The sequence below is a fragment of the Syzygium oleosum genome, unplaced genomic scaffold, assembly GCF_021117445.2.
Source record: "Syzygium oleosum isolate NSW1041296 unplaced genomic scaffold, Sole_v2.1 Sole_v2.13, whole genome shotgun sequence".
Taxonomy (NCBI): domain Eukaryota; kingdom Viridiplantae; phylum Streptophyta; class Magnoliopsida; order Myrtales; family Myrtaceae; genus Syzygium; species Syzygium oleosum.
The window spans coordinates 7252148-7271386 of record NW_026607497.1 but is presented as its reverse complement, the minus strand read 5'-3'; the positions used below and the strand labels follow the sequence as shown (position 1 = coordinate 7271386).

At 40.7% G+C, this 19239-nt stretch overlaps 1 protein-coding gene across 2 annotated transcripts; it reads left to right on the top strand.

Moving 5' to 3' along the window:
* The first annotated feature begins 12887 nt into the window (after positions 1–12887).
* Positions 12888–16443, top strand: LOC115675868 (transcription factor bHLH145-like). 2 transcript variants are annotated; one of them, XM_030598651.2, is made up of 4 exons: positions 12888–13040; positions 13660–14277; positions 14464–14619; positions 14698–16443. In XM_030598651.2, the coding sequence occupies exon 4, from the start codon at positions 14723–14725 to the stop codon at positions 15761–15763; it is 1041 nt and encodes a 346-aa protein (XP_030454511.2). In that variant the 5' UTR covers positions 12888–13040; positions 13660–14277; positions 14464–14619; positions 14698–14722; the 3' UTR covers positions 15764–16443. The 2 variants fall into 2 exon arrangements, with proteins under 2 accessions (XP_030454511.2, XP_030454514.2); XM_030598654.2 differs by lacking the exon at positions 12888–13040 and adding an exon at positions 13221–13360.
* Positions 16444–19239: the final 2796 nt, after the last annotated feature.

The following is a 19239-nucleotide window of genomic DNA, read 5'->3' as shown; positions in this document are numbered from 1 at the left end:
GACAGTCCACCTACCAACTATCGGGGCTTATCTTTTCATGCTGCGGCCCAATTGAGTTCAGGCATTGGGGCCAGAACAACTAGTGTGGTCACTGGGCCAGGCCCAAATGAATTCCAATTCAAGTCACACAACTAATCTCCACGGGTCCTAATTGAACAAGGGTACAGTAAGATTACCAATTAGAAGTGATCGCTGAGCAAGCCCTGATTGGGGCGGCCCGGGAGATCGACCTTTATGTATTGCCTAGGCTCGGTTCTAATTTAACAGATCGATGACAATGTTCGGCTCGAACCGGGCTAGAGGCTCGAGCCGGAGCGGAACGAATCGAGCCTTTTAACGTGAAATCATTGTGCAAGGAGGATAGAGGCCGCCCGCCCTTTGATCACGTTTACTGCCAATCGAGTCTTTTAAGTTTTCATGCTTGGTCCAACACTTGGTTTGCAAGTCAAACATCAAGGGTTCGATTCTCGGCCTATCCTCGGTCTCACAGAAAACTTTGGTTAGTCTGCGAAGGACGAGCCTGGCCTTATATGTATCGCCGGTCTTGGGCTTCCTTGCTCACACCTAGTGGGGTGGTTGCGGTCGCGGGCTCGTCCAATAGACAGCGGGTGCTTCATTGGCGCCTTAAACAATTTCCAACCCATTTATTTGTGAAAAAAAAAAGAATAGGAGATGTGTGTGTTGTCTTCACCGAACGTAAAAGCATTTCGGGCTTAGCTACATTCGACTAAGGTTGCCCTTGTTCATGCCCAAAACAAAGTAGGACCAAATGAGCCTTAATATACAAATTGAATGGCCCGTGAACCCCATGCACGTACGATCCAGCACAAAACCAACATGCAAGTGTCCTGTCGGTTCATCAGCCAAGCAGATTCAGGATTAGCATAACCTAATTTAACTCATTAGCTTGTCACAACCGAACCTCGGTCATCGCCGCAACACGACGAAACTCCACGCGTGCAGGGTCAATAGTTACTCCAACAAAAGTCAAAAGGCAATCACCTGTTGTTTCAATGGCGATGCCCGTGAGGTCCCAACGTTTTAAATTAAGTACCACGTGCATCGATTCATTTGAGCTCGCTTCATCTCATTCATCAGATCACGACGCAAATCCCGAGCAGGGCCCGTGTTTCACGGTCTTTCGAACGAAACGAGTTTCCATGCTCCGGCCCCACATGAAAAGGAAATTTCGGCAGTTTGCTTAGTGTACGTGCTCACGTGTATTTAAGCCGGGATCATGATGATCATCACTTTCAGCCGCTCTTTTAGACCGTCGAACAAAACCAACCCCACCCCCCCCACCCCCAGCTGTTTCAAGTTTTTGTGAACTCTTATTAAAACTCAAACAGCCACGCGAACGATTACTTTAACGAGTTTTCTAAAGCTCCAACCACACAGCTTGCAATCCTCGCCCCACGCGAAGCCCTGCGATGTCGTGTCGTCTAGCTGTGGATCGCGTTGCTTTTCCCTTTGGCCGACTTGGTTAGCGACAGCCCACCATTGCTGTCCCGTCGATGGAGTCGTGCGTACTGTAGGATTAGCGAGCGTGATGAGGCTGAGCTGTGGGGACGAGAAGACGAAGCAAAGAAGAAAAACCATCGAGGCTCGTGCGGGCAGATGCATTCGCTTTTGCAGCTCATTAGTACGGCTAAGGCAAAAAGGCTACGTGGGCTGATCTCTCTCTCTCTCTCTCTCTCTCTCGCTGTCTCGCGTGCTGTATAAACAATGGTTTGACCGAGCCAACGAGAGCAATCCGCGGACTGATCGCGTTCAGGTCTGCTGCGCGATTCGTGCGTGGCGGTGGCGGTGTGGATGGACGAGCCGAAGCGTGCGCCCCGTGCATGCGCGTTGGCGATGTGACGCTCCCTCGAAAACCAGAACTCTACAGGCGACCCCCTGTTTCCGAGAGATTTCTAAAGGGGTGGTGTGCGAGATGATCGCCTCGTAGTTGAAAAAACCTTACATGTGCCTAATTTCTAGAAAATGATATGGCCAAAAAAAATTTCTAGAAAATGAAAATTGGCTAAGTTCTGTCCAAATTTTTTTTTAAAAAAAGTTAATATCACAAAAAACCCCAAACTAGTATACTTATGACAAATTTACCCCAAATTAATTTTTTAATCACAAAAATCTCAAATTGGTATACATGTGACAAATTTATCCTCAGTTAGCTTCCGTTAAATTTCACCGTCAAATTGTTGAATTAAAGTTGGATAACTTGTGGTGATTGATGGGTGTTTCAGTTTGGGGTTTTACACCTGATTTACCAAATTTTGATTTTTTATTGTATTAATCCAATTTAACGGAGGGAAAATTTGTCACGAGTGTACCAGTTCGGCTTTTTTGTGGTTAAAAAATTAGTACTGAGTAAATTTGTTGCGTGTATATTAATTTTGAGATTTTCGTGGTATTAACCCTAAAAAAAATTGGGTAAGTAAATTTTATTTTTAATAATTCGAAAAAATACGTTATATTGTTAGCAAATTTAGCCATCACTTCTAAATTCCTACAATTAATTTTTTCGTTTTAGAAATTACATCATGACTTACAGGTATATGTAGATTTTTGAAGGAGTGTTTGAGAGGCACCTGTTAACAATTAATCATGATATTTTACAATTTCTAATGCAATGATTGTCCTCGTATTATGCACGACTGGCGCCTTGAAAAATTATTCCATATAAAGTATACTTAACGGTTGTTCATGTGACCTATATTTTATAAGAGTACCCACATGATACTAATTTAGTTAGTAAGTGAAAATGAGAGTTATTTTAAGAAGAATTAGGGAAATTTTCAAATAAGAGTGTGAAGTGGGCTGGGTGAGGGTTGATGGATAGAAAAAAATAATTTGAAATCAAAATTGTCTTTGGATGAAAATACCTTTAACTAGCCGAAATATTTAGCCAGCTTGGCGATCCGTGGGACCAGGCCCTTTTTTGAAACTGCCATGGCCAATTCTTGCCCTTTTTTAAGATTGACATGGCCACTTTAGACTCTTGTTTAACACAAGATCCACTTCAGGCCCTTATTTGAGAAAACGAGGGCATTTAAGATCTTTATTTGGAATTTTCCCTAAGAGTTATTATATCATTCATTGTCGGTGGAATCCAAATTTCATCATTGATATACTGTATGTGGAAACTTCGGTTGTTTTTAATATAATTACTGAAAAATTAAGACCAAAACTAAATTTGGAATTTGCTACCAAAAATTTAAATTTATATAGACACAAATATGACGGCTCCAGAAAATTAGAGACCACGAGCATTGTCCGTCAAGTTTATAGATTTCATTGTTTCTGAAGACAAGGTAATGAGTCTACATCTTCACGACCGACGGGAGTATAATAAATTTAATTTTTTGGTTATTGATAAGGTAAATTGTACCGGTCACGGTGCGTAAATGTATATGATTTCCATGTTTTTTCTCCCTACAACGTCCGTGTAAGTGCCATTAGAAATTATTTGTTTTTATCGAAAATGGATCTAGACAATATCCTTCCACGTGGAAGAAGTAAACTCCGCACTGTTCCAGGAAATTGACAATAGCATCGCACATGATTAAATATCCATCGTAGCCCGAACATACGTTGTTTCGATGAATTATTTGTTTGGATGTGATTCTGAAAGAATTTTGGTAATATTTGATAATTAGAGTGGCAATTCGTGTCGTTTGATAATTATTTTTTAGCCTTCACGTTGTCTAGTCTAATCGTATTAGTGATTTCAGTCATTTCTTAAACAAATTTTACGATTCTATTTATCACGTTAATACACAGGCAATATCTGTTTTTTTTTTAGTTTTGCGACAACTACATTAACACAAACCGAGTAAATTTCCATGTATAACTCCTTTAATAAGGCCATTCATTTCAAAAGATAATTTTTAAAAATTTCAAATTAATTTAATAAGACTTAATAAACAAGCAAAGAGCGCCAATACCAAAAAATACAAAAGAAAAGCAAAGAGCGCTCTTTTGACCATTATCCATTAATTTTTTGTACGCTCCGTCTATTTCGTAAAAAACGAATAACTTAATAAATATTTTTCTGAAAATGATAATTTAAAATAACACTTTTTTTGTCAAATTTAAAATAATTAATTATTTTAATTATCGATAATAATTTATATTCAAATATTTTCACGAACGATAGAAATATTTCTCGTTCGTTCGGTTTTACAAGCAATGCATGATCTTTCGCGAAGTAAGCGAAGGCGTTTCGAACAAAATTTTTTGTTTTTATGAATTGGAAGGACGGATGACGTCCTAAAAAATAAAATTTTTTCCATTTTGGAAAAGACGTTTCGTCGTCGACTCGAACTTCGCGCTCGTCGTTTTGGGTTTTAATGGGTAGAAAAATGGGGAATTGACTTTGTGTTGACGTGCGCTGTTTGTCCCCATTGACCCGAAAACGACGTGTGAGTGAGCAACGGAGCGCACGCGCAACCGCGTTCTTTGGGCCGGGGGGAAGAAGAAACGTTAAAAGCTAAAACGCTGCGTCGTATTCGTATTTTTATTTCTTATTTTTGTTGTTGTTGTTTTGTTTATTATAGCCCCTTTTTCGAAATAATAATGATGATATATTTTTTTTTTATAATTTGCAACTTTCTAAGAAATTAATTTCTTGTGTGCCGCGGGAATGCGTCCAACTTGGGAACCGCGTGGGCCGTCGTTTGATTCCCCAAAGTCTGCTGCTTTTCCCCGCCGGAGATCCGGCGGTCACCGTCTTCCGATTTTTATTTTTTATTTTTTTGCCATTTTTCAAAACCCATAAGCTGATCTACAAGTATATACAAAATAACTTTTGCTTAAAAGCTCCTGTTTTTTTTTATAGTATCGAGGTGTATTTAATCTTCTGAAAATCTCGAATCAAATTGAACGAGATACGTCTAAATTTCTCAAACCCCCTCCTTAAATTGAAAGAATGATGAGTATATGATCGAATATGAATATTGGAACCGCACCCACATGCACATACCGTCGTCGTGATGTCATTAGATAGATGTTGCGTCGATTGAAAGGTTCCAAACGTAGGGAGAAAAAGAAGGATGAGCTCGAGCTATTTCGAGCTTTGATTAAACGAGATTTGGACCCCTGTAATTTCACGTGGTAGGATTTCAAATTCAGGCCTAGTGTGCTATAGGCTAGTAGGCTAAGTCAAGAGAATGGACCACGACCACCACCACCGACCATAACATTTCATGGGTGGGATGCTATGTCGAAGCCAGCACTTACATTAGTTGCCTTTTTAAGTGGACATCAACATGCTCACTTCTGTGAATCGTGCCAAATCACATGGAAGGTCAAGGGCTTCAATCCCATGATGACATCGTTAATGTCGTCGCTCGATTGAATCGAATTTGTCAACCCCATGTAATAATTCTGCTGTTGAAGAACACCCCTTTTTGCTCTACCTTGAGGTAAATAAGTCAATTGAATTTTGAAGGAACGCAAAGGATGTGAAATTTGCAATCTTGCCATGCCAATGATGCAGAATAACCTTTCTTTTTCTTAGACATTTTGTCGGCGAAACAAAATATTTGAAGTGGGAACTCAAAGCGGAGATAATTAAAATTATAGTGAAACAAAGCAACGACACTAGCGAGCGGACCTTATATTATATACTTGTGTGTCCATCACTATGAGCAAAGCTGTGCCAAAAGCCATCCCCCTCCTGTCATGCCCGGATTCTTTTGGTCACGGGGATAAGAACTGCAAACCAATCCCCGTGTCTGATGATGAAAACTTCATATGCCGCCGCCATCACATTCAACCCATCTCCAATATCTCGATTTTCTATTCGACTTCTCTCGTGGTACCGAAATCATATTATATTCTCATCCCCCTCCCCCGTTTGATGATGAAAACTTATATGCCGCTCGTCATCGTGCTCAGCCATCTCGATTTTCTATTCGACTTCTCTCGAGGCACCGAACTAGTATTAAATTTCTTCCCCACAAACACCCTTTAGAAAAATGACAAGGGTTGAAGAACAAGCAAGGATGGGATCAAGGTCTAAGGAAGTGGGTGATGCTTATCATTAGAATATAAGAAAGGGCAAGGTGTGAGGGCATGGATTGCATTCCATGCTCTTTGGTTCTCCTTTGCATTGGTTTGTGTTTTGAGTGGGATAGGAGAAGGTATTCTTTCGCTTTCCAAGCGTGGGTTGTATTTGTTGGAGAATCCACAACCAAATTGGCTCCTCCACCAAACTCTTTTTCCCTCGTTTCTATATTGTTTATTAAAGGCTTTTAGCCCCACCAAACCCTATCTTAAGCAAGGAAAGGAGGTTTCTTGTCCTTAATCATCAACTTTTCCTTTTCCTTTGCTTTATTTATTCTCAAACAGTCCTTAGTGGCAGAAAACAAGGGAAGAAAAGAAGGAAAAGACCAGGTTCATCTGTGTGGTGGCCAAAGGCATGCTATGTGCCTTTTGCCCTTTGAATCTTCTGAAGTTGCCGAATCGTTCCTTGTCTTGGTGCCGCGAGAGGCAAAAGTACTTTTGGCATTTTCATACTTTTGCTGGGACTTTACCGCCCCAAATCGGACCGGACGGACCGGACCGCCGCAGTTTGTCCGGTTCGGACTATCGGTCCGTTCCGTTCTAAAAGCGAACGTTCGGCTTGGTCGGTTCCGTTCAAGGGGAACTGACCGGACGACCGACCGGACCGGACCGACTATTTAATATATATTTTTGTTATTTTTTTCTTTAAAAAATTAATAAAATGTGAACTAAACTCCAAGTGAACTTCATTATCATAAATTCATTGATAAAAAATAGTAAAATGTGAATTAAACCCTAAGTGAACTTCATTGATATAAATTTATTGACAAAAATTAGTAAAATGTGAACCAAACCTTAAGTGTTTGACAAAAAAAAGCTAAACTCTAAGTAACCGGTTCCATTGGACGGATCGAACGGACGACCGACGGTCCGTCCGGTTCCCCCTAGAACCAACCGGTCCGTCCGCGGTTCCCAAAATTGGGAACCGGTTCTCTCGTCCGGTCCGGTTCCACCTTGGAACCGGACCGACCGGAACCGCTCACCCCTACTTTTGCTAGGACTTTGTTATCACGCTTGTGGCAACGGGTATGCATATGTATGTGTATTTGTTTGTGTGTGTAATTGGTGATACTTAGAAGTCGCGTGTTAATTGCCCATCTCGCATAAAATCAAAATGCGAAATACTTAAACATCGCGTGTTAAAGCAATCCCCGTGTTTCGGGTTATTTATTATGTTAGAGGTATTTAGATATCTTGTGGAGGTGTTTAAGTTATTTCCTCTGATTTTCTAAATCTATTTTGATTATGCATATCTGATTTGATTTCCTTTAATTTTCTTAGATAGTTGTCTATTAAAGCCTAGAAATAAGCTCTTCATATACTCTTATATATATATATCGATATATACTAAGTGCGGAAGATATCAGAGCCAATTGTTCCCGAGGAAATCCTAAGTGGATCGGGTGCATGGGATGCACCGAGTATGATGTGCATAAGTCAACATTGAGCTTGAGGGGATGTTATTGATATAATATTAGAGATTCTTAAGATTTTCAATATGACATTTTCCTATTAGAGACAATTATGATATGATTGTTGATTATTAATATCTATTAAGATTCCACGTATATCTCCATTGATTGTGCATGTTTAAACTAATATATGTTACCTTAGATAATCCTCATAAAGCCTATAAATAAGCAGGTGTAATCTTCATAATAATATATCGAAATATACACAAATTCCATAGCTTTATCTTATTTAACTTTGTGTTAGAGCTAGTCATTCCTAAGGAAATCCTAAGTGCATTGGGCCCAATGCACTCCGTAGTAAAATAAATCAATACTGTCGTTCGACAATGTTCACCCGAGTGCTTCATTAACGTTTGACCAAGTGTCACGATGGTCATATTAAGATGTCGGCGACTCGTTGCCACTTCTTTTTCATGGAGGTATTTTTCGACGTTGCGAAGACTCTTTGCACGGTGACTTTTGCTCAACAAAGCTTGGCTTATTCCGCTTACTGTAGCCATGTCAGCCACAATGGCCACGTTTGTTAAGTTACTGTATGAGTATGATAGCAAAGTCGACCGCAAAGGACGCATGCTATTTGGCTCTAACGCTTCTCGGCTATAATGCTTTTGATTCTCGACTTTTAATTTATTGTTTCGAGAAGCTGACACCATCAGACTTGCCGCCCTCAGACAAGCCAGATTGGGTAGATGTTGTCTCACACATCACCCCACCGCGGATCCACCAAGCCCGATGCCATTCGGCGTCGTTGGAGATACAAGTTTTCGTGGCACTATTCAACATTAATTCAAACACTTGTTGACTTCTTTGAACTCACATCGAGTTTAAGAGAGGATGTGAGGATGTTAGAGATATTTAGATATCTTCTAGAGATATTTAGGTTATGTTGCCTGATTTTCTAAATTTATTTTGATGATGCATATCTGATTTGATTTTATAGTTATATGTTAATTCCTATAAATAGGCTATTCATGTACTTTTTTATATATATCGAAATACACAAAAAATTGCTCAATTCTTAATCTTCCGCATTTTTCTCAACTTATTACATGACCACCTTTTTCTACAAATATATAGACGAGGATTCACCACTTATATGAGTTAAAAAATTAAAATTCTCTAAATTTAAACGAGTGTATTTTGGATTTATACTTTTTGGATCAACAAGTAAGCAATTAAATCAATGGCTCAAGTTATCTCGTTTCACATAAAATACCCCGACACCAACCAAAACCACGATTCTATTTTCTCCCTCTTTCTCTCTGCCTACTAGCTCCCTTAGTACACATCACTATCGCCTTCTATGGACCCCGTCACTCGCTCCCGAGACGTTCACTAGCCACCACCGACACCCACGTTGCTCGGCCGCCCAGGAGAGAGGGAGAGGAGGCGGGAGGAGGGGCCAAACAATACTCTCACAACACTCCTAAACAAAATCCGTTTAAGAAAAAAATAAATCAATCTACAAATGCTATTCTCACGACATTTATTTGTGTATATACAATGGGTATTTCTTTGATACATTGTCTTCTTGATGTATGTGATGATTAAAGTCAAGCATTGGAGAGGGAATCCTTCACTTTACATCTCACCTTATCTAACACAATCCATACACCAGGGTCTGTATTGCTACCAAAAGAGAGGACCCATTTGGATTAACAAGGCAGAGGGAGTGCAAAAGTGATTGCCTTAGGGATTTCATTGTTCCCTCCACTCCAAACAAGAGGCATGCTAGATAAAGCAAATTGGACCACACCAATCCTTATACTATATGCGGGAGATGTATATACAATTAGGGGGCCATTGATCTCCCCACCGGTGGAGAAGATTTCTTGCAGGTGTTAAAATCATGGCTACTCCTGTCAATAATCATTTTACTTAGGCTGAGCTTTTCTTTTTTGTTTTTTCCATACCTTGGGGCTAAACTTTTGTCACCTTGAGAGGCTCCTTTGTGCAGTACAACTTTTGTACCTATTTTTTTATATGGAGAAAGCTGTCTTATCCAGGACCATTAGCTCGTAAAGTACTAAAGTTAACCTTAGCTTCTTCCTTTTTTTTAGGGTGTCAACATTTGTATCCAAAAAAAAAACTTAATCAACCTTTTTTTTTGGTATCTATGATATTGTCAAAAAAAATTAAAAATTTATCTCTTTATTCAGCATGCTTAGTACTTGTTAGAATGACTAAATTTAGAGTCGAAAGTAAAGAGCATCCTTTTACTTTTTCCCCAAAATTTGAAATACAATCCAAATTTCAAAAATTGTGAAGAAACTATAGATAACACATAATGAAAGTTTCTAGTGTCACGGGTTAGGAAAAAAGCTCAAAATGCATATGCCGCAAATTCTAAAATCAAACGAAATGTAAAACGGCAAAAGTTTACACCGGCACGCACTCTTAATTGATTATTTCCCGTTGAAACATTCGATGTCCAATAACACCCTCAAAAAGGGCAAAAAGAAAAGAAAGATTTCTCAGCGAAGGAGGGAGTAGGGCAAAATGAACAAATGAAATTCAGCAACTCGCTAACTTAGCTCAAAAGGGAAAAAAAAAAGGGTTCCTTAGTGCTAGTGTTGAAGTGATGATTAACCATAATAACGGGAGTCAAACGTCCAAGCCCGACCCAGGAAGCGAAAAACATCCTTTGTGGACATCATCCCACGAGCGTCTCAACTAGCCTAAGGAAAAAAAAAGGGGGGTATGTGCGCATCGTGCAAACACTCCGCACGAAACGAGGAGTGGCGAAATCATTGGCCGAGTGCATGGGTAAGAGATAATGAACAGAGGAAAGTATTATCATCATCGAGTGCAAAAGCCAAAGGGGGCTGGTTCGAGGAGAGGAAAAGGGCCCCCTCCCTCCTCCCTTGCCTCCCCTTTTGATCTCTCTGATTAGTGGTTTGAACGGTCAAGTACTAAATAATTGGTCTTCGTGTATTAACATAGGATACCGTCCCTTTCGATCCCCCCTCATCAATACTCTTTCTTTCCTTTTGTTTTTCCCCTAGTTGCTTTCGTTAACATGTTCATGGTGGTTGTGGTTCCATTTTCTTATTACTTTCCCTTTGCAAATTGATCCGATGTGATGGGCGACCGAATCCCGTGGACTCCAGAGATGATGAACGTTTGATCATGAAGTTTTCTGCGTCACGTTATCACGATGTGCACATTGTGTAATTGTGTGCTTGAGTGTATGGTCGCCAACGGTCATGTAGAATGACGTGATGTATTAATAAAGAGGCAAGACTCTTATTGTGTAGTATTGATATGTTGAGTTGTATGACGAAATACCCCGATTTTGCATTGGAAAATGCTAGATAAGTGAATCCACGACAAAGTGACTCTAAGGATGGTCTAAAGAGCACAGACCATCTCTTTTCTTTTCCCTTGTTTTTTCTTTTTGGTGCATGGTTGCTACATAGCCACTTGAAATTTATTGTGGCAGCGAGTGGCTAGTGCCTTGTACTAATTTAGTGAAGAGTGATTTGAATAAGCCATGTCACTAAGACTCTTTGATAAAGAGGCGACCCTCATTGTATAGTACTAATATGTCAAGTTGTAGGACGAAAAACCCAATTTCACATTGGAAAATGCTAGGGCAAATTGTGAGCTTATGAATAAGGGGTGTGTATGGTAATATTTCTGTTTTCAGAAATAATTTCTGTTCAAAAATAGTTTTTTCTATTTCTATTCCATAGACAAGTTTCTGAGCAAATGAATGCGTTTGGTAACTGCACAAAATTTCTATTCCCGAAATAGAAAAAGAACAAAAATACATTTGGTACAATCCTAAAAATTTCTATTCCCAATTTTTTTCATTTAATTATAAAAATGTCAGTGAAGACTTAACAATTCATATTTGGATAAAATTAGACTAGAAATATAATCAAAATATATTATGATATAGAATTGGATAACCTTAATACAATCATAAAGAAAATTACTCCTTATAAACAAAATAAATACCGGGTAGTGGTTGAGGAAATTGGGGTTTAGGGTTTAGAATTTATGGTTTAGGTTTTTAGGGTTTTGTGTTTAGGGTTTGGGGTTTTGAGATTTAGTGTTTTGGGATTTGGGTTTGGATTTTGGGGTTTCGGATTTTGGGGTTTCGGGCATTAGGGTTTAGGGTTTGGGGTTTTGGAGTTTTAGGATTTAGGGTTTCGATTTTTGGGTTTTGGGGTTTGGTTTTGGGGTTTTGGGTTTTGAGGTTTTGGGTTTTGGGTTTTTGGGTTTCGAGTATTAGGTTTTTGGGTTTTAGGGTTTGGGTTTTGGTGTTTAGAGCTGTAGGATTTAGGGTTTTGATTTTTGGGTTTGGGTTTTGGGGTTTGGATTTTAGGGTTTCGGGGTTTGGGTTTTAGGGTTTCGGTGTTTGGGTTTTGGGATTTAATGATATATGAAATTGTTTTTCTAAATTCACATTGTTTCTCTTTTTGTTCTTGGGAACAGAGAAGTAGATTTTTTTTACTTCTTGTTTCTATTCTAAATCTATTCCCTGGCCATCTTTCTATTTCGGGAAATAGAAAAATTAACTGACGTACACAAACGAATTTCTGTTCTTTTTCTGTTCTGGAGAATAAAAGAATAGAAAAACAAAGAATTAGAAACGTTACCAAATGCGCTCTAAATGAACCTATTACAAAGTGACTTCAACTAATTTGGTCGAGAGTGATTTACAAGGCCAAGTTGGCAAGACCCATTGAGGGAATATGCTTCATTGACCTAATAGAGCTTGGCCTTTGAGAATGCCTTGTTCTAGCTCAAGATCAATAATCTCTCTCCATATATCAATCTTTTGGCGTCGAGATCGATCGGGTCATGACTTGGCTGTTGGCCAGTACTCCAACGATTGGCCTCATCTTTTCACCGCTAAATTACCGAGTCTGCGTTTATACTTTCTCCAAGATCTACTCAAATTTGTCCTCATCGACAACTATTGTTTTTGAACAAGGTATGATCCATCTGTAATCGGCTTGTCTCGATAAAATGCGACATTCAATGCGTGTCACCGATAAAAGAAGAAGTTCACTAGTTGCCCCATGAAACTTTTAACTTTGACCCCCCATGTTTCTTCACTTTCCAATTCTCTTATTTTTCACTTTTTTAACAGTCTTCACACGCCTAAACATCATTCCAAATAAAGCGCAACAGTTTAAGGAATAATTAATTGCGGCATTATCCGGGTAATTTTCCTTTCCGCGCACCTGCCAGTCTACGTCGGATCACCCCGGCCCGATCCCGAAACCGGGCGGGCCACCAGGGGCACCGGCGTCAATTCGCCTCCTCTATAAAACCTCGGCCTCCTCGCGTTCTTGAAGTTCCGATTTTGATCGTACCCTCTCTCGCTCTCTCTCCCTCCTTCCTTCCTTCCTTCCTCCTTCCTTCTCTCTCTCTCTGTTCTCTGTTGCGAGGTTGCTTTTTCCTGCGAGCGTGGTGCGAGGCTGAACTGGTCTTTGGCCCGTTTCTTCTGCAGAGCTTCCACCCTTCTTCTTTTCGTCGACACCGTCTGTAAGTCCGGTGCGTGCTGTTGCTCTGTTGGCCTGTACTGCCGCGGGCTCTCTCTCTCTTGCATTTCTTGCTTTTGTGTTGGCACACGCGATCCCTCCGAAGTTGGGTGTTTCTTTTTGTTCGTGGGGTTTTCCGTTTCGTCGTGTTTCGGTACGTGCGTGAAAGTGGAAAGATGGGTTCTTGCTTGTTGGGTGAATCGGTGGTGTTCTGTTCTTTTGTTGTTCTGCATTAGCTGATGCTCTGCGAAATCTCTCTTTTAAGTGTTCTTGCCGTTCTTTAACCATGGCTGAAACTGAAATATTTCTTGACTTAATCTCAAGGTAAATTTTTTCGTTGTCTGTCTGTTTGTCCCGCTGTTTTTTCTTCCATTTTGCTTCCTGAATGTTCCGTATCTTTCATTTTTTCGTGTTCGGTCGGTGAAAGATTTTCGACCACATAAGAAAAAACTATGAAGTTATTGGCATCCGAGTCCAAATCTTTATCTTCTTCAACGTATTACGAAGCTGTGTGGAATGGCCTAGTATTGTTCTTTTTCTTGTTTACCTTTTGTTTCAGCAGCGGCTAGATTTGCTTATGCAGTTAATAAGCTTCACTAACACTTCATCGGATGACTCTACAGGGTCTTTGAATCAGTTCTTGGCGAGGACCAGTTGCGGTGATTGAAGCAGAAGGGAGAGAACAGCATGCGTTGCTGGTTGAGTCTCTCTGTTGATGTCTTCCGCGAAGTCATCTCTTTGAATCTAGATTGCAGAGTCATTCTATAATTTGGATTACCGACTTTGAGCTTCATTTCACGCTCTGTTTCACTAGAACCTTTATTTTATAATGGGGTCGAATTTCTTTGTTGTCGTTCCCTGCTACGTCCGCCAAATTAGCTGAATATCATGCCGTCCACTTGTTCCGATTCAGATTTCGCCCGAGAAGTTGGTCATTAACTTTCGTCTCTTTTGGTCATTTGAGTTTGGGAATTTGTTTCTTGGGATCATCAGTCTGTTGTTTTCTGCTTCACTTTCCGGGTCTATATTTGCTCATTCATTCTGGTTGTTGATTGATCCGTGTTGAAAGATTTATCTCCTTCATATTCTTGAGATCTGAGGGGTGGGGAAGTGTAGTTATGGTGTGCCAAGCAGCAAGCCAGACAAGATTTCGGGCAATGAAACACGAAAATGGGACTGCTGGGAATTCAACAATAGTTGTTAGAATCATAGCATGCTTTCAACCTCTTCATGATTGCCAGGTTGGTGAGAGTGTCCTTCTTGCAGAGTGTTAAATGTCTGTGTGCTTGGTGTTTTTGTAGCCCTCCCTGTCATATTCTACTAGACGTTTGAATGACATCCTGATTTTATTTTGTCATACAGTTGGATTAGGTAATGACAGCATTGTGATTAGAAACTGATTGGTTTGCTTTCTTGGATTTTTGCAGGCCGAATATTTCCGCCATTTGCTAAAACCTGTCACGTAGATTGATCTAGTTCTATACTTTTCAAGTTTAGCTGGAGTTTTTAGGTTCTTTCCCCTTTGTTTTTTTGGAGGAAACAGCAAGTGAGCAACAACTTCAATTGATAGAAACCTTCTTTGGGTACGTTCTTTGTTTTCTTGAACATTTCATACTTTTGTTTCCTCAGAATTGGTTTTCTAAATGTGAATTCATCCTTAGGTGACTGATCGAACTCGATCTTTGGATGGGAGAATATTTTGGGGCCTGGAATTCACGGCATTTCAATATGCAATTGCCTACTTTCGATCCATTGTCTGCTCCATTTGCTCTGGGGCATGAATATGTCCTTTCAACTAGTGCAGTCACAGGTGCGAAAATGATCTCTAATGATGCTGGGTGGCCACCACATGCCCATAAAGAACTGCCTACTTCACGTATTGGCCAATTTGATGAAGCTCACGGTTGGTTTTATTGTCTGCCACGCTTTAGGCAGGCTTTTATACCAGAACTTAACAGTTCTGTTCTTAAAGACAGATCTCTTGTTGGTCCTTCAGTAGATTTCGATGTTGACAGTAGACCGTGGACGAGTTCTGGATTTGTTGAGAAGAAATTTGTTGTTTTCGATCAAGCGGTGGGCCATACTAGGATATTTTATAGCTCAGGGATAAAAATTCCCAACCATTGCCCAAATTCCCTGGGTGTCCCTCATCACATCAATGAAGAAGTTGTGAGAAGGAAAAGCGACGTAAATTTTCTGTCTGGACCGACCACCCCCAACTTTAAGGATGATCATGGGGATGATGTGCAAAGCGAGATGCATGAAGACACAGAAGAATTGAATGCTTTACTTTACTCGGATGACGATTCTGATGACTCTGAAGAGGATGAAGTTGATAGCACTGGTCATTCTCCTAGCACGATGACGGCTCAGGAGAAGGAAGAATATTTTGGAGAAAGCACGGAGGTTGTTGCCAGCTCTGCATGGCCAACAAAGAAGCGAAGCCTTGTGGATGCCTCGAGTTCTTCCACTCAAAACCGACACAATGAGAATGAAATTGAGGCAGATTCTAATGCCGGTGATAGGAGCAGTTTTTCAGGTGAAGTCAATTCCACGTGCTGCAACAAAAGGTTGTGCAAGGAGAGAATTTGCGAGACTGTGAGCCTTTTGGAGAAAGTACTTCCTGGCACAAAAGGAAAGGATGCGACTGTTGTACTCGATGAAGCTATCCGTTACTTGAATTCTTTGAAGGATGAAGCCAAAGCTTTGGGATTTTCTACTATGTGACTTGGACATAAAATCTGCGGTTGCCCTTGTCACAATTACTCCGCGATACATTATTTTGGCGAGGAAGCACAGGGAATAAGTTGAGTACGAGGCTGTTGAATTTCTCTATTTAACAGTTCAAGCATTTGCACTTGGAAGTGATGGTGAAGTTGGACGGCTGCATAAACAAATTCTTGGTTCTGTCGTCCTTTGGTAATGGTTGGTACAATCAGCGGGAATGAGATTTGGCTTGTGGTCTTCCTCTTGCATAGTGTCGTGACTTTTGGCAAAACATTGCTTGCCGTTCTTCATGCCGATGGACCGTGTACAGAGTCTGGATACTATTGCCGTTACTGATGGGGGAGCCGACTCATGCTTGCCCGTCCCCCAGTCTCTCTTGTACTTTGTGCAGGATCAATGTGGGAGCCCACTCATGCTTGCTCCCAGCCCCCATTCTCTTTACTTTCATCACTCATACGTTGGGTAGGATCACAGGCAGAGACAATGTCCGCCTGCACCATGTTATTCATATTGTGCTCCCAAGTCGTTGTGTAGGTACTCTGTTTGATCTCTTATCCATCAGGGACGCTGATGGTTTGATTATTTGACAGTATCAGTTTAGTAAAATGTTGGGGACAGTGGCTGCTGCTAGAAAGTTGTAAGCGTTTTGCTGCATTTGGTTTTAAGTGTGCTGTTTATTAGCATTTGGGGTTAATTGGTTACACATGTTGATATATGGTGGTTAGATTAGAGTGGTAACCAGTGAAGTGGAATGAGATTTAGCGTCGCTGTTCGAGCATGCACTTGTTGCTTATACAACTATTCCTCTTGGTTCCATGGATATGGATTTGTGATGGGGAAGTTTCATATGTGCTACCTAAGTTGAGGTTAGGGAAATAGGCAGGTGAATCATGCCTTTCATGCTTCTGTCTTTGGGGGTCATTCGAGGTCTCTCGTCTTTAGATTAACTGCAACTATATATCAGAATAACTTGTGCTCCGCGGTCTCGTGAGTAGACCTGTCAAACGGATGGGTAGGGTCATAAATGGTTCGACCCGAAATGATCCATTAACCCATTTATGGCCTATTTATTCGCAATGCAAATTTCTCGACTCATATCCGACTCCATTCATATTGTTATCTAACACTAAGAGAACTTATACGCAAATCGAGGCGAGAGTGCCGAGTGAGTGAGTGCGAGAATGAACGAGGGCGAGAGAATGAAGAAAGAGTCTTAAGTTGTAAATCATTTATAATTCACTTATGACCCATTTACAATCCATCTCATTATATATGGGTTAAGAAATGGATCAATAATTCATTTTTACAGGTCTACTCGTGAGACATAAAGCTCGCATACGTGGTGACGTATGCGATTGTGATCGGAATTACCGTCTTTCGACTCGACACTCAAGAGTCATTTCCAAGTGTTTTAATGTGACATTTGAGAGTTTGTCTTGCAAATGAACGTTAGGTGCCTTTCTCTGTGAAATCGAGAACTTGTCATAGCTTTCGGAAGGAAGTGGGGGTGAGAGACTGGTTCAACCCGTAACGATCAGCAGATGGGAACGGGCTGAGAGCTGTGGGACTGAATTGCTTCCAAGGCCCAAGTGACCTCATGGACTAACTCACAAGGCTGGCAATTCATAACATGTCAAATTAGGGTTACGAAATGTATCGAGTATTATTGTTAGGTCCACCGCCGGCATGTTCACATATCGATGAGTGACATTTTTATTTGGAGTTAGTTCTGTAACCGGATTCTTTCATGACGACGAGCATGTAAATTACTTATCACCCTGGCAGCGGACCTAATAAAAGAATTTGTTGCTCGGATCTTGTAAACCCAGTTGCGTCCACGTCTGCATCGCGGATCTCATTTTGTTATTCGGTATCTGGTGCTGCCTAAAAACCGTAAGCGATCCTCAAACGCACCAGTTTCGGCTTCGGGTCTCAGCGATGCCGCGAGGGAAAGAATAAGCAAGATACTTGAATCGAGCCCAGTCGATGTTCAGGCCTCTCGCCCCGAGTTCCGGGATCCGCGATCTCGAGTCTTTTACTCAAATTATGATTTGGTGACTTGAATTTAGCGATGGGTTTATTAGCTATTTCTCCAATTTTTGAGTTAGAAAATTATTAGACCTCCTTTTCACAATATATATATAGGTTCTAGATTCTTCCATTGGGCAATACACAACAAAAGAATCTCAAAAAACTTGTGGCTCTAATTGATGGTGCATTCCACACGCTCCAAGTCACCTATCCCTAGAGTCAACCCCTCCACACCTAACGTCCAATCGCGAAAACCCGGAATCCTTTTGTCGGTGGAGATCCTTTTCCAATTAGGGTAAAGTTAAATTTAAGCGAAGATTGTCCGGAAAAACCATAAAATCATTATACGACGGCCAATTCAGTTATAAGCTTTTTAATTTTGCCGATTTAATTATAAATTTTTTTGACGATTTGTCAATATGATCCTCAAATTCGTGACGCCGTCTGCATCGATCCAAGAATCGACTTCACCCACCGAGAAGAGAGGAAGCCAATCATATCCAAGTTCGGTACGATGATTAGAGCAAATCACCATCAGTTTTATATCCACAAACGACCGCGCTCCAATCAAGCACAATCAAGGGGTTCTAGTCCCTACCCATTCCACAAAATCTTGGGCAGAAACAGTTGGCTATTATACAGCTTTTGTAATAATAGAGGAATTGTTTTAGTTTAGTACTTGGTTGTCTGCATTATTAACTTAATCCTTGTAAGGCGACCCCCATATACCCTGTAAACATGGTTCTTTGCCGTATTGTGGCAAACAGATTACCAGCAATCTTGCTCTAAAGTCCTAATATGGGCCCTTTTTCATTTGCTAATAATCTTATGAAGAATTTCTTGTTTTCGTTTTTTGAAACCTACATTTATTTGCCGGTCGAGTCAATTTCATGCGATCGTAAGAGTCGGTAGACTTTAGGGTCGTCCGAGTCGATAAACGATCTAGAATCTGCATTTGGCGTCGCTCGCTTATGCACGTGCAAGTATAATCAATACAATCGATTCCAGGCGCGTAGGGAGATCAGCTCGGGGGGTTTTAAGAAATGAATCGCGTAGGTATGTCGAGGCGATTCGGCGGATGCAGAGGCGGCCCGGTGCTACTGCGGCGCTCTGAAGTCCAAAGGCGAGGTTGCAGGAGGCGTTTGATGGGAGGATAGGTTTTAAACTGCTCTCGTCACGCGGTGCATATCGAACGGCAATAAGTATGGTAACAAGAGACGGAAAGAGCAAAGACCGATTCAAGAAACGAGCGAGACATTTCACGCGTTCCAGTTTTTTACCTACCTGAGTTGTGGTTACCCCGTCCCAAAAAGAAACCGAGGCAAATCAAAATTCAACCTACACCTTAATCACTTATTTTAATACTAATAATATCTCTGTCGCTTATGCAGATTTAACAAAAAGAAAAATGCAAAAAAGAGAGAGAGCTAAAGCTAAGATCAACT